Below are 16,313 nucleotides of genomic sequence, written 5' to 3'. Positions count from 1 at the left end.
CTCTGTCTCATTTCTTCTCTCATTCATTTCTGTTAACTTCTTTCACCTTCTCACTCGCTTTCCCTTTACTTTCTTTTTCTTCCTACTACTTCATCCTCTGTCTCCACTACTCTCCTAGGCAGATATCTGCCCCTCCGCAGTCCTCCCTGTGATTCACACTTCCCAAGTCTGGGTCTGTAGCTCCTTGGCAGCTGGAGATATGGCCCCCAGCTCACCTGGTCTGAGACTGCATCCTTGCCGCTAGGGCCCAACCCCTCTCCCTTTGCCTAGAGATGGAGGAATGACTAAAGCTGCTCATTCCAGGCCTGGAGAGTCTGTGAATTCGATCTGTGGTTAGGAGTGGAGGGCTGTGTTTCAGTCTTGCAGAAAATATGGACATTCTAGCCCAGTGGATACCCAGTATAGACTGCACAGAGGCTGGACCACAATGAAAGCCATATACCTTCGCTCCCCACTTCCCAATCCTGCCTTAATTTTGGGATGTTCCAGGGGAGAGGGAGAGCCCAGCTCACCTGCCCCCTCTTTTCCAGATGGGAAATGAACTCATAAGAGGCGAACTATGGTGCCAGTGCCACTTTTTAGCTTGATACTCCTGGGGAGATGTTTTTTTCAACATCCAGCTTTCTCCCTTTCCACACTGTGCCCAGAGCAGGCGATCCTAAACCGGCGTCCTAAACTTGGAGTCTGGATTGGACCCAAGAGAGGGGACTGGTGAATTTCCTGAAACTGAATGCAGGGTATTGAATGTGCAGCCTGCCCACCACCCAAAAGAATGTGTAGGTTTTACTGGATTCTTAGTAGGGTCATCACCCCCCTTCCCCAAAGAAAAACAGAACACAAAACGCTGATTTTTGAAAAAATGTCCCCAGATCTCATCGTAGGGGATAATTAATAACTAGAACAGAATACGTATTCTGAATTCACGTTTAGAACTTTTAGTTGGATGATTCTGCCATACAAGTGTGTACATTCATCTTAGGGCATTTGATTCTCACTGCAGCCTAGGGGGAGGACAGAGAGGCATAACTTTTGCACGGGAAGAGTCCAGGGGACAGGGGGTGACTTGCCAAGGTCCTACAGCCTATATTTGGGAGCAGAGATTTGCGGCTAGGTCTCTCTAGTTACAAAAGGGGTTCCCTGTCCTGTAAGGTTGTAGTTTCAAAGAGGAACAACAGATAGGCCCATGGTCGCCAATTTCAGGGAAAGGAGGGGGCTGGGAGGGAATGAATTTTGTCAAGAGGGCGGGGAGGATGGTTTATGAGGGTCCGAACGAGAAATCTGCTCCTTTGAGGCCTTGGGGATGAAGCACTGAAGTCCCCAGGATCTGGAAGGGGAAGAGGATCCCCGGGGTCCCCACTGATGGGTAAATGCAGCTCTCAGCACGTGGGTGAAGAGGAGAAAGAACCATTCCCTTTCTGTGGAGCCTGCTGGGAGGGCACCAAGGCATTTTCAGGCAAATGCAGAGGCGCTCTGTTAAACTCTGGTGTTTTGCCCACGAGTTCTTCTTGCTGGACTTCCCAGGAGGTGCTCTGTAAATTCAGCTTGCGTGGGCGTTGGCTGACCCGCTCTGACTGTGTATCTGCCAGTCCCCAGCGGATACCTTACCAGCACTAGGGAAAACCGGCGCCATTTCTAACGGTTCCACTTGCATCTCTGGGCTGGCTCCTTCTGGAGGATGCGAGCCTTGGGTGGGGTCCTGCGTGGTCCTTGACGCTGGGAAGTGGGACGGTTCCCACTCATTTCAGCTCCTAGCTTTTTCTCTGCTCCTCTGGAGTGCCTTTGGGGTCTCTCTGGGGCGGATGCCTGAGGAAGGTGCACAACCCCACCACCAAATTCCTGGCATCCCTGCCAGCTTCAGTCCCCTTCCCAGCTGGGGAGAGGGACTCGGAGCTGCTCAGAACTGCCTAGAAGCCAGGCATTCCCACCCCAAACTCCGGACTTTTAATTCAGAGCCGCCCTAATGAAATTAGGAGCCATTAGATCGCCCTCGCGCTGCTGTCTCCACACTGTCCCCAGCCGTCAAAGCAATTTGGCTAAGCCGAGCCGATGGCCCCGCCGGCCGGGGACTGTGGCGGCCAGCGGGGCCCTGCTGAGTCTCTCTGTCGCCACGCCGCCCCGGTCGGCGTCGCTATCGGCCGGGGAGGCGGCCGGGCCACGGCGGCCGGAGATTAGAGCCGCGCGGCCCGGGGTCGGGCAGCCGCGGGGCCTGAGAGTTCCTCGTCCCTCCCCCGCCCGGGCCGCGGCTCCCCTCCCCCAACTACCTCCACCCGCTTGGGGCCGGGCTCCGGGGTTGGTCCAAGAATCCTGCCCCAGGGTCATCAATGCAAATAATCAAAGTCACCGAGACAACCTCCGCAGCTCCCGGGAAAAGGCAGGCTAGATTTTCAGGCTGTTAAACGCGGCAATTCGCACGTTCGGTGGGGATGTATCTGAGCGTTTTGGTAAATATTAGCGTTAAGAGCCTCCCGGGAGCATCAAAACCCAGTTCATCAGAACAACAAACCCGGTTTTATTGGTGAGGATGCTCATCTGTGACTAGCCCTGGCTCCAGCAAGAACACGCAGCCTGGAAGTCCTCCTCCTCCTCCTCTTCCTAACGATAACGGTGGTTGTAAAAATAACAGCACAACTACAGCAGTTAGGACCCCTCTTGTCCCTGGGAGCACCCCTAAATATGGGGAAGATAGGAAGTAGAAAGAGAATATTCCTGAAAAAGCAGATGTAGCCGTTCTGTTTGGGGTCAAGAGTGGAGATAATTCTGGTTATGGATCCTGAAACGTGATAAAGTTGGAGAAAGGGAGTTTTCAAGCCCCTTCTTTGAGGGGTGTTGGGGGTGCTTCCTCCCCACACCTTATGAGCTGACGTCCTTGGAGGGCAGATCACCTGCGCCCCCCCAAATATCTTCTCTTTTCACTAACTCTGCTTTGCTTGTTCTCCAAACAAAGGCCTCAGATTTGAGGTCTGATCACCCACCCTAAGCCTCAGAAAAAGGCTGTGCAGTGAACTGGTGACTTTTTTGTTTTATAAATTTCAGTTTTCCAAACACTTGGTATCTTCTCTTGCATCCCTTAGAGATTTGGGGAGTGGGGGTTATTTGCAGGTTTGTTGTTTGTTTGTCCCCGTGCCCTCACACTACTCGTCAATCCAAAAGTGCCGTCCAGGCTTCCCTCCAGACGTGGATTCCGCGATCCAGACTTGCTTAGCTCCCGTTGGGGGTGGGAAGTGCCCTATGCAGGGAGTTAATTTATTAAGCAAACTTTATTAAGAATTCTGATTTACTGCTCTGTGTGCCTTGGGTAGATTCCTGGAATATTACCCTGGTTTTTTCAGTTGGAAATTGTTATTTTTGAAATGTTTCTTTTTAATGAAATCCCTGGCCCCTTTTCAAAACAGAAGAAAAATACCTATTTTTCGAGAGCCGATATAACAAGGCGAATTTAGAGGGTGGGGAGCAGGGTTTTATCTGGAGACAAAGGGAGTTTTGATTTTCTTACAATCTCATTTTCTTTATTATTTTTAGATTATTCTAAATTCCATGCACAAATACCAGCCCAGATTACACATCGTGAAAGCAGATGAAAATAATGGATTTGGCTCAAAAAATACAGCGTTCTGCACTCACGTCTTTCCTGAGACAGCGTTTATAGCAGTGACTTCCTACCAGAACCACAAGGTAAGCCCGAAGCCCGGGAACCGGTGCCTGGGGCCATCTGCTCTTTCTTTTGCATGAATCTGCAAGGGTTTCCTGCTGGAACTTTGCTCCTCTGAATGGCAGCAGTCACTAACTTCGACCCCAGGATGCTGGCGTGGGGACAAAGCTGCAGCCTAAGAGTTTCAGCTGTTTTTAGTATATCCATGGGCTTGGCATGACAGTCACAACCACATGTATGCACCCACACCTGTTAGAAACAAACTTGTCAAACCGTAGATGGGCCACACACTCAAATGCCACAAGAAGGCATCCCACTGACCTTATGAAATGCCTAGCGGGAAGAAAGGTTGCTTATTGCATGGCTCTGGAGCTGCCGTTTCATTTCTGGGGCCATCGTTTCTGCTGGGGTCAGTTTTCTCCTCTCCGCCTTTTTAATCTTTTTCCCTCCAAGACAAGGTCTCACTCTGTCACCCAGACTGGAGTGCAGTGGCACAATTATGGCTCACTGCAGCCTTGACTTCCCAGGCTCAAGAGATCCTCCTGCTCAGCCTCCAGAGTAACTGGGACTATAGGCACACACCATCATTTTGCCCAGTCAATTTTTAACTTTTGTTTTTTGTAAAGACAGGGTCTCGCTAGGTTGCCAGGACTGGTCTTGAACTCCTGGTCTGAAGCGATCCTCCCACACTGGTCTTCCAAATTGTTGGTATTACAGGCATGAGCCACTGCACCCAACTTTGCCACTCAACTGGCAACAGTGCAGGTGGCAAAGTTGCTGGGATCCTTAGGATTGGACTTTCCTGATGCTTCCCTAATTGTTTCAGAAATCACTGACTCCAGACCACATTCTTGAGCAAGGTTTGCCTTGTTAAAATGAAAACAGAGCAACCTGCGCCGCCAGCAGCTTGGGATAACATTCCCAGGACTTAGACAAGAGCCTGCAGAACCACAGCTTGGTGAGGGGAGGCACACCTGAATTGCTTGGGAGAAGGTGGCTGCAGTTTGGTGTCGGGGCGGGATGCTGCTGGATGGATTGTGTGAAAGTCAGACTCGGTGAGGTTCAAAATCCAGGCACTGGTTTCGGCATTTCAAAGCTTGACAACAACTTTGGAGCAGGCTCCCTATAGCGGCAGCTTGGAGGGTAGGGGGAGGATCTTCTCTTTTTCCTTAGGAGAAAGCTTGTCTCCACTTGTCAGGATTCACCTCTGTTCCTTAGATACCCAAGTGCTTGTGGATTCGTTTTATTGCGGGTGGCAGGAGGGATTTAATGTTTCCTAAGCCTTGTTATGAAAATATCTAAAATCTGGAGAGGCAAACAATAGGTGCTGGGGGAGGGGCACCTGCCCTCATAGGGTTGTAGACTGTTAGGAGTATTAAGCAGTGATTTGGGCTTAGAAGGCTGTGGGAGGGCAAGGTGGGAGGGGGGTCCATATGGGATCTTTGAGGGCAGGTCACCTAGATGGATTTGGGGATGGTGCGCCCCCACCCCCCAATACCTCCTTCATAGTTCCTGTCCCCACCAGCAAGGCTGGAGTGGAGGGGGAACTGCAGGAGCTGGGAACCGGACAGGAGAGGCCAGAAAAGGGTGAGAGGTAGGCTTAGCACCCCAAATCCTCTCATCACCCCTCGAAGTTCATTCCAGTGCAGGCTGGCTTGGCAGAGAATGCCCCAACTGAGGCCGGGACTGTTCCAAAATGCTGTGGGTAATGTCCAAATCCAGATTGTCTGTGAACTGGTCAAGCTGTGATAGACAGTCTTTCCAGGCCACAAGGCCTGTCTGGGAACCCAGGTCGAGAGAGAGTTTCCTGCCCTTGCAAAGAAAACTCATTCCCCTCAACACACCATTCCTTTTTAAATGGGTAGGAGGATTTTTCTGAGTATCCTTCCACTTTTTGAGCCAGCAAGAGCAAAACTGAGGGTCGAATGCCCTGAAAGATGTAAAACTATTTCAGGCCAATCTGAGTCTGGCTGCTTGAAACCTGTTTCCCTCAATGGTTGCTGTAAACCTGTGTTTAGCTTTGTGGTGATGGTCCCAGGAAAAAAAAATAGCAATAAGGAAACTCAATTCTTCCTATATATGTATATACTTACATGCTCTCAAACCAGACAGGGGTCCAAAAATATATCCTATCTTTCCCCCGTCTACCCCAAGAAAGCTCAGGTTCATACAGGAGAACAGGAAGGGGTAGACATATTAAAATGACCTGCTTAAAAAGCCATCTGAGTGCTCAGGTCCTTTGGAAGAAACACCCTAAATTCTGTGTGCTTATGCTTATGGTCTTAAGACTCATCAGGTGTGGATAGACGTGGGAAAACTCGCTCCCTCTCTCCTTCTCTCTGTTGACAGGCTTATTGAGGCATAATTGTCATCCAATAAACTGCCATATTTGAAATAGACAATTAGATAAGCTTCTTGTGTATATATATGTATACCTGTGAAACTGTCACTGCAACCATTTGTGAATATGCCCAATACCCTTTACATTTCTATTTAAAAAATGTCTTCCCAATGCACATATTTAGTGATTGATGTGCATGAATGCCTGCCTGCCCAATGGGGTATGTATGTGTGAATTTTTTTTTTTTTAGCACAATGTAGGGAATCATGTGTCTAAGAATGTGTGTCTTCAAATATGCATTTGGATATATGTGTATTTGATGGCCACACTAAGGGTTCACACACCATAATTGCTTTTCTTTTCTGTATTGATTGAGTCAGGGAGCCCAGTTGAGCTGTGCATAAAGGTCTGTTTAGCCAGCCTGACAGATTCCTTGACATCCGGGAGAGAAAATTCATGGAAGACAACCTTCTGTTTCCCTCCCCCACTTCTTACTTTAGAGCACCAAAGACACCGATTTTCTTTTTCAGGAGCAAATCCAAAACTGTGCACTTTCCCAGTCAAGTGCAGGGCCCCTGCAAACATTTCCCACATGGATATATGATGTGTGATTTAAATAAGCGGGCCAGGGTTGCATGTGATTTGTGGACTCAGTCTTGCTACTTTATTGTCCCACCTGGACCGGGTGTTGAGACTTCTGACTTCATGGGTAGAAGCCAGCTGAGCTCACCATCGCATAGGGTTAAGGTGGATGACTGTGGAGGCTGACTGCTTTGGTTCAAACCTATTTGACTTTGGGCAAATGATTTAACTCCATTTCCGCACCTGTAAAATGGGGATAATAAGAGAACTCACCTCATAGGGTTGTTGTGAGGATTCAATGAGATAATTCCCGGCAAGCGTGTCATGCGGGACCTGGCAGAGAGCTAGCGCAGAGCATTAGTAATGATTGATGAGACCCTTGATTGACTAGTTAGCTGATCAGTTTATTAACAGGGCGATTCCATCCGAAACACAGACTTCAGAAAACTCTTTGCTTACTCATTCTAACTTCCTGGCTAGTTTAGAATCTGAAAGACTGGGAATTTAAATAAGTTCTTATTCCTGTGGTTGAAAAACAACTGCAAATATTAGTCTTTGTGGTTTAGTTGGCTCATTCCCTGATCATGTCATCAATTCAAGGACTATTTGTCTAGCGTTTTGCCTTGGATAAATGAGCAGGGAAAGAAAAGCAATGCATGTGATTAAATTGCCAAGACAATTTGGAAAACTAAGGGCCACCGTTTTTACGGTCAAAGGGCCCATTGCCTTCAGAATGATCTTTCTCTCCTTGGATGTAGGTACCAGGTGGAGATAGGTATGCTACAGGGTTCGTTTCTTAGGCTGCAATCACATACCCATATACCACAGGGCCCCTAATGACGAGACACATTTCCTCAGCCCAGCTGTGATCTCGGACTGGATTTGGGACTTATTTCCCCAGGTGGTTGACAGCTTGAAAAAGATATTTAAAAACTCAAATCTTCCCCAGCGACGTTCATTCTGTGAAACACGTTTTTGTAAAGTTTTCACTGCAGTTGTCAGCAGCTCCCAGAGCAATCCCTAGAAATATTTAGGTGTTAAAAAACGTCACGTGGGCATTTCATTTCCCTGTTCTTGCAACAATGGCTGTGTATGCAAGCAATGTCTATCCCCAGATATTAACTTAACTTTGCCATTAAAAGGCATTTTCCTCCTGCTTAAATCATTGTGTAAGGAGTCTATATTTATGAGGTATGAGCTTTCTGGTCGGGACCAGGAAATGAACCCTTAATAGAGAGACATAATTAAGATTTTTGGTCCTCGTGAGGGTTTTAAAAATTTTTTTCAAAAGCAAGAATTCACAACAATTATTCTCATTAATTTTTACAACCTCTGTCTCAGTTGGAGCTGGTATTTATGTTTGTTTTTCCCCCACTCCCAAATCTCTCCCGGATATCCGGTTTTATGTTGATTTTGAAGGGAGTACATTTGCATGGTGAATAGAAGAAAGTTTTACTGAAGTCTTTTGGTGGAACTGGAAAATCCAGGTGTATCAGTTTGTGTGTCCACGATCTAACACACAGCATATTAGGAAAGGAATTTAATAAACATGGCTGTAGTATGTGAGTGGACAGATATTTTGACCTGCAGATAATGTATGTTGTATGTTGACATTTCTCAAGGGTAATTCTTAGGTCATATAGGCATCTATAATCAGTTTCCAAAAGAAGTTACACGTAAAGATCAACATACCTAAGTGAATATATAAGAAATGTGCTTGTCCTGTGCAATCGTATTTTTGCAAGCTATGATGGTAAGCACAAGATTAGGAATAGCCAATCTGTTTGAGGTGTAAGGAATGGATTTGAGCAAAAAGTTTTTGCTGATAACATAAAATTCCCCCTTTTCTTCTTTCCTTGGGGCAATTTTTTGTTCTGAGTTCTCGGTGGACATCATGGACTGAGCACTAATTCTGATGCTCAGATCCTCGCTAAATGCTGGTGTCACAGCCTCACCATCTTTAACATTTACTTCTGAGACTGGGATGGGGCAGGGTGGGGGGTGGGAGGAAAAGATGTCCTTCATCCACTTTTAAATGACCTATTTCTCCTTAACTTTTTGCAAGTCCATTAAAAGATGATTTATGGTCAACTGAGTGAAATTTCATTGTGATAAAGCCTGCGTGAGAAAGAAAATTCCATTAGGTGTTGGGTGTTTAGACTCTTAAAATACAAGTGAATGCAGGAGTACACATCTTAAGATGACTTCCCAAAAGGATTTTTTAGATTTTTCTACTCATTCAGAAGAGTCAAGAAAAAATCTGAGGCCAATCTGCTCACACCTGTAATCCCAGCATTTTGGCAGGTCAAGGCGGGTGGCTCATTTGAGGCCAGGAGTTCAAGAGCAGCCTGGCCAACATGGTGAAACCCTGTCTGTACTGAAATACAAAAATTAGCCAGGTGTGGTGGCGTGCGCCTGTAATCTCAGCTACTGGGAAGGCTGAGGCAGGAGAATCACTTGAACCCAGGAGGCAGAGGTTGCAGTGAGCCGAGATCACGCCACAGCACTCCAGCCTGGGCGACAGAGTGAGACTCTGTTTCAAAAAATAAAGAATAAATAAATAAATAATCTGAAAGCTAAAGGAATAGACACAGTTAAACAAAAATGGGCTGGGTGTGGTGGCTCACACCTGTAATCCTAACAATTTGGGAGGCCAAGGCTAGAGGACTGCTTGAGCCCAGGAGTTCAAGACCAGCCTGGGCAACATAGTGAGACTCTGTCTTTCTAAAAATCCAAATAAAAAAAAAAAGGTTGGGGGAGGGAGAATGTGTACACACACACACACACACACACACACACACACACACACGGATACTTTAAAAATATTTTAAAATAGACTTTAGGGTAGCCATAGCAGCTCATGCCTATAATCTCAGCAATTTGGAAGGCCAAGGCGGGAGGATCACTTGAGCTTGGGAGGTCAATGCTGTAGTGAGCTATGATCACTCTGCTGCACTCCAGTCTGGGTAACAGAATGAGACTCTGTCTCAAAATAAATAAATAAATAAATAAATACTTGGCTCAGCTGGGCATGGTAGCTCATGCCTGTAATCCCAACAGTTTGGGAGGCCGAGGCAGGCAGATCACCTGAGATCAGGAGTTTGAGACCAGCCTGGCCAACATGGTGAAACCCCTTCTCTACTAAAAATACAAAATTAGTCAGGCATGGTGGTAGGCACACGTAATCCCAACTACTTGGGAGGCTGAGACAAGAGAATCGCTTGAATCCAGGAGGCGGAGGTCGCAGTGAGCCGAGATTGTGCCACTGTACTCCAGCCTGAGTGACAGAGTGAGACTCCATTTAAAAAAAAACAAAAACAAAAACAAGCAACAAACAAACAAAAAAACAAAGAAAACCTGGCTGGGCACAGTGGCTCGGCCTGTAATCCCTGTACTTTGGGAGGCCGAGGCAGGAGGATTGCTTGAGCTCAGGAGTTCCAGAGTAGCCTGGACAACATGGCAAAACCTCATCTCAACTGAAACTAAAAATAAAAATAAAAAAATTTAGCCCAGCATGGTGGTGCATGCCTGTGGTCCCAGCTGCTTGGGATACTGAGGCAGGAAGATTGCATGAGCCCAGGAGTTTGAGGCTGCAGTGAGCTATGTTTGCACTACAGCACTCCAGCCTGGGTGTTAGATTGAGGCCCCATATCCAGACAAAACGGCAAAACAAAAATGCTTCATTTTTTAGAGCCGTTTCAGGTTCACAGCAAAGTTGTGCAGAACATACCAAGATTTCCCCTATAGCTTCTCCCCACCACATGCACGGCCTCCCCCACCATGGACATCCTGCATCAGAGTGGAACATTTGTTGCAGTTGATGAGCCTACATTGACACATCATCATCACCCAGAGTGCATAGTTCACATTAGAGCCCACTCTTGATGTTGTACCTTCCATGGGTTTGGACAAATGATGTGTATCTTCCTTTATAGTATTATAGGGAGTAGTTTCACAACCCTAAAAATCCTCTGGGCTCTGCCTATTCATCCCTCCCTCTTTCCAACCTGTGGCAACCACTGACCTTTTAACTGACTCCACAGTTTTGCCTTTTCTAGAAAGTTGTATAGTTGGAATCATATATCTTAAAATATTAATTGTATGTTTGTGTTTATGGTGAATACACATGGGTACACATACATACAATAATTTTACTTTCAATATAGAGTCTTGGGGTTAGAGGTAAACCTTGTAGGTCATCTCTTCCAGAAAGCAGAACAGACAAGAATTCCTCCTCTCTTCAAATGAAGAAATTAGAGGGTACATTCATTTATCAAGCATAGTTTCTTAAATCTGTAACTATACTACTGGGATAGACTCTAGATGATTTTTAGGGATACTTGAATATGATGAAATCACAGAGAAACTTTCTTTCTTTCTTTCTTTTTCTTTTCTTTTCTTTCTTTCTTTCTTTTTTTTTTTTTTTGAGATGGCGTTTTGCTCTGTTGCCCAAGCTGGAGTACAGTGGTATGATCTCGGCTCACTGCAACCTCTGCCTCCTGGGTTCAAGTGATTCACCTGCCTTAGCCTCTGGAGTAGTTGGGATTACAGGAGCCTGCCACAATGCCTAGCTATTTATTTGTTTGTTTGTATTTTTTGTAGAGATGGGGTTTCACCATGTTGGCCAGGCTGGTCTTGAACTTCTGACCTCAAGTTATCCACCCACCTTGGCTTCCCAAAGTGCTGGGATTACAGGCATGAGCCACCATGCCTGGCTGAAAGTTGTTCTTTTTAAAGTTATCTTTCTAGTATTCTATTAGAGAGGGAGTCTCAGTTCAGTACTGGTTTGTGTTAACTACTCTAAAAGTGTCTAATTCCCACTTGCAACAAAGAGAAGGCAAGCTTTGGGTATGAGTAGAGACAATTTCATATGTTTGTTTTCTTCTTATTGAATAGCAAGTGATTCTAGTTTGTCATACAAAGAACTGACATCATATTTGTGTGAAATAAATGTCAATTAAAAGTGGTTTGACTTAAATAAAAATATTAAGCCAGTGTACAGACACTGTATAGATATGGCAATGATAGTGACAGAAAACTCTGAATGACCGAAGTTTGAGTCATGCTGCTCTCATGTATATAGCATGATTCTCTATGTTCTCTATGAAAATTCAGTTCACATGCAATTTTTTAGGAAATACTTCTAGCAAACTCCATATGGATGCATTCTGTCACCTGGGTCTGCTACTGTACATTCACACTAATATAATGTGTTGATGGATTAAATTAAAGTTCTGGGCCTGGAACCAAAATGTGTAAAAAGACCCTGTTCTGTAACTACGCCTTGTATGTTGCAACACAGATTTCCAAGATAGAACCCTCTCTTCTTTGCTTTGGACATTAAAGAGCTTTGGTGCTGTTCAGTAGCTATTATATATGTTATCATTATACATATTGGTGCTTATTTCATGAGACACCATTTTCCACCAGAGCTAGCAAATGCTATCTGCAAAACTATGAAATGAACATGAAAAGAGAATAATAGAATTTTTGAATGCAATAATCAAGACATGTTTTCTGCAGAAACACACGATGGAGTCAACCCTTCCAAATAGAGGTTACCACGCTGCCGGATGTGCAACAGTCATGTCAGCATGCACAGCTTTCCAAAGGGGAGGGGGTACTGAGTATTGAGGCCTAGATGGTGTTTAAAACACAAAATGCAAGATTGGAAAAAAAAAAAAAAAAAAGAACCCGGCTGGAATGATGCAGAGTATGACTCCAATTAATGGGCAAACCAAATCCAGGTGTTTTTCCCCTTTTAAAAGCTGTCCAATGGAGGACATTTTTCAAAGCCTCCACTTGAATGAAGTGGTGGGTCCCGTTGACGTGACTGGCTTAATTTGCTTCTTTCGGTTGCCAGAGGCTGCATTTCCATGACATTTATTATTAGCTCATGTCCCAAGGTGGTCTTGCAGCAATCAAGTGAAAACCAGCTTGCTCTCTCTCCCTCTTTCCTTCAGATCACGCAATTAAAGATCGAGAATAATCCCTTTGCCAAAGGATTTCGGGGCAGTGATGACATGGAGTTGCACAGAATGTCAAGAATGCAAAGGTAGGAAAGTGGATTCCTCAACTTTCTCCTCCACACATACCCCTCAAATTACCCAGGTAAGCCAGCAGCAACCCAGCACCTCCCTCCACCAGCCTTCCTGCCCACAGAATGCCAGGCACAGAGAAATGGGGAGAATGAGCCCCCTCTGTCCCATTTTTTGCTAACCCTCACATGTGGTTGGCACCATTGGGCAACCTGGAGAATACATTTTCTAGTGGAGAGAAGGTACAAAGAGTTTGGCATTCTCCATTCTCCCAGGGAACAGAAGGTACAGCTTTTTCTTCTTTCTCTGCTGTCTCTCTCCCTGTAGGGAAACCCTTTCTCTTTTTCTTCCCATAAGTCACAGCCGATGAATGCTTTTTTTTTTTTGGCAACAGCTCTTGGTAAATGAAAGAGAAGTTAATGACTTGATTTCCTGAGGGTGAAATACAGACAAACTTGACACCATGTGGTGTCCAGGGCACTGGAGGATTGGAAGCTGGTGCTAAAAATTGCTCGGTATTTTTACATATCCTGTGGTCATAGTTGCTGATATGATGAATAGAACGGGCTGTAGCAAATGTACATAGTGGGAATTTGGTCTGATTTGAAAGGATTGTACAAGCATTGCCAATTTTGTAGAACATTCTCTCTACCTCTTGATGTGCTTCCAAAATAACTTACCATATGGCAAGCAAATTAGAAATACATCTTGATCCCTCTGACCAAGAAGGTTTGTGTGTGTGTTTTGTGTGTGTGTGTGTGTGTGTGTAGTGTTTTCTCTTTTTTCTGTTTGGTGGGTTTAGTGTTTCAAAACAAAATGAGATCATTTTGGATGTTTTCCTTATCCTTTCTGGAAGACATGGAAAGGGAGAGTCAGGCAGATAGACAGATATATTCATTCAAAGAAAGATAAGAGACCTATAAGAACAGAAAGGGAGAAAGACCTTAGATCTACGGTTTTAATATTAGGTTTAGAAATACATGCAATGGAAAAATTGTTTTTAGATAGTGGGCTTATCAGGTCAAATTTTGCGTGCTTTTTAAAAAATAATGCTAGCCCACGTGGCATGTTCCTGTAGCCCCAGCTACTCAGAAGGCTGAAGCAGGAGGATCTCTTGAACCCAGGAATTCGAGGCTGCAGTGAGCTATGATCACACTACTGCACTGCAGTCAGGACAACATAGCAAGACCCTGTCTCCAAATATTAAAAAAAAAAAAAAAAAAAACAAGACAATGACCGTGTTTCCAAACATTAAAGAAAACAAGAAGTGTGGTACATGTGTGCACATGTTCCTGTTTTCATAAATTGGTTTCCTATGGATTCCTGTTTGTATAAATTGGTTTCCTTCAAGATCGTGGACTCACAAGGTACTTTTTGTGGCTAAAATAGTCAAGTTCTGAGTTTGCTATTTAAAATTTATTTTTGGTTTTAAGCATCTACATTTTGAAATTGGGTCATAGGGTCAGTGGAAAAGATGACAACAAATATTGTGTTTTAGCTGAGAGAGGTTCAATTATTCATGACCCTGGGCTCAGAGTGCCAACTTTTTGTTCCTATCCCATTCTGATGGTGATTTGCCATTAAGATAGCTTGGTCATTGCCAAACAGAGTCACCTCTCAGACCTACAGGCCAAGTTCCTGCTGTGCAGGTGGGAGCTGAAGGGAAATTGCCTTTCCAGCCTGCAATCAAAGGGTTTCATCATCTCTCACTGCTTCCCTCCTTTTTACAAGGTCAAGAGCAGGGGGTGAATAATAGATTTAAGGTGTCTTGAATCATCCCTTCAAACTTTACCAGTTACCATGTCCTACTGATCATACCTTCTAGCATAACTCAGAATTCAGCCCTCTTCTGCCAGTATGCTAACTCTAGCCGCCACCAGCCTCCTAACTGATTGAGACCTAAATTCAGTCCTTGTCTCCTCCAGGGACTTTCTTTAGGCAGCCACCATAGAGATCTTTGTAAAACACAAATCAGGCAAGGTCTCTTTGCAGTGGAGAACATGTCCAAGCCCCCTGTTGCCCTTGGTATAAGGTTTGGACTCTTGCCTGGTTGGCCATGCCCTTCCCATGTGGCCTGGCCACCCCTCCTAGGTTTGTCCTTCAGCAGTGTCCCCCTAATATGTGTCAATCATGCTAAAGGAAAGGCTTCAAACTTGTGTTCTTTCCTTTATTTTTGGCCCTTCGAACACACATTTGGTCTGCGTCACACCCTTTCCCCTCCTTCTCACCAGGCCATCTCTGGGTCTCCTTGTAGAACCATCACTGGGTCTCCTTGTAGCTTTTCCTTCCTCCAAGAAGCTTTCCCTGGCCACAGACTGTGTGGTCAGCCCATGTCTCCCACCAGGACCTCTCCTGGGAATCAGCCACTCAAACTTTACCAGTTGCCCTCCAGGCTTTTCTGTGTCCAACTCAGGCCCGGAACTTTGGAAGCTGATTGGATGGATGACAGCCGGCCATGAAAGGAGAGACAGGTGGGCACGTGTAGGTACATGAGAGCTCAGATGTCAGTCATTAAGGGAGTCTTTCCTAAAGCTTTTTTTTTTTTTTTTTTTTTTTTGAGATAGGATCTCACTCTGTTGCTCAGGCTCGAGTGCAGTGGCATGATCTCAGCTCACTGCAGCCCCGACATCCACAGGCTCAGGTGATCCTTCCACCTCCCAAGAACCTAGGACTGCAGGCATGCGCTGCCGTGCCCAGCTAAATTTGTTTGTTTTTATTTTATTATTATTAGTTTTGTGCGACGGAGTCTCCCTCTGTCACCCAGGCTGGAGTGCAGTGGCATGATCTCCACTCACTGCAACCTTGGCCTCCTGGGTTCAAGCGATTCTCCTCCCTCAGCCTCCTGAATAGCTGGGATTACAGGCGTTTACCACCATGCCTGGCTAATTTTTGTGTTTTAGTAGAGATGGGGTTTCACCGTGTTGGCCAGGCTGGTCTCGAACTCCAGACCTCAGGCAATCCACCCACCTCGGCCTCCTAAAGTGCTGGAATTACAGGCATGAGCCACCATGTCTGGCCTAAATTTGTATTTTTTGTAGAGACAAGGTTTCACCACGCTGCCCTGGCTGGCCTAGAACCCCTGGACTCAAGTGATCTTCCTGCCTCAGCCTCCCAAAGTGCTGGGATTACAGACATTATCCACAGCCCCTGGCCAACTCTCCTAAAGTTCTAAACACATGTTCATTTTGTTTGTTTACTTACTTCTTGATTGATTGATTGATTGATATTGAGACAGGGCCTCGCTCTATTGCCCAGGCTGGAGGGCAGCAGTTCGATCACGGCTCACTGCAGCCTCAACCTTCTAGGCTTAAGTGATCCTCTGACTTCAGCCTCCCAAGGAGCTGGGTGTCCAGGCACATGCCACCACATCCAGCTAATTTTTGTATTTTTTGTAGAGGTACGATCTCCCCAGGTTGCCCAGGCTGGTCACACAGCTGTTTATATATTTAGGCAGATGACTCCTCTTTGGCCTGCATTGGCTGTCCTAACCATCCGTGAAGGTATTGCAGATCGCTTGAGGCCTGGACTAGTTGTCCTTAATGGGTAGGAACTTTGCAGATGGAATGGAGGGAAGGTTTGGCTAGTCATCAGTAGAAAGCCAGTAATTGACGCGTTGAGTCAAACCTCTCAGCCTAAGAGCCATGTATGTCTTTGTGGCCATGTTAGGAGTTGCCCCAGAAACCAGAGGGCTGAACTAACCACT

General features: G+C 45.6%; 1 protein-coding gene across 2 annotated transcripts in view; it reads left to right on the top strand.

Annotated features, from left to right (window-relative positions):
• The window catches only part of TBX5 (T-box transcription factor 5), a 55,423-nt gene that overhangs the window by 10,522 nt on the left and 28,588 nt on the right, over positions 1-16,313 (top strand). For both annotated transcript variants that reach the window (XM_003907208.5, XM_003907209.5), the window contains exons 6-7: positions 3,520-3,672; positions 12,536-12,627. In XM_003907208.5, the coding sequence (XP_003907257.1) occupies positions 3,520-3,672; positions 12,536-12,627 (245 nt within the window). The remainder of the gene's footprint in view (positions 1-3,519; positions 3,673-12,535; positions 12,628-16,313) is intronic.

The sequence above is a fragment of the Papio anubis genome, chromosome 9, assembly GCF_008728515.1.
Source record: "Papio anubis isolate 15944 chromosome 9, Panubis1.0, whole genome shotgun sequence".
NCBI classification, from domain to species: domain Eukaryota; kingdom Metazoa; phylum Chordata; class Mammalia; order Primates; family Cercopithecidae; genus Papio; species Papio anubis.
Note: the sequence above shows the minus strand (reverse complement) of the source record. Positions and strands in the feature narration are given on the sequence as shown.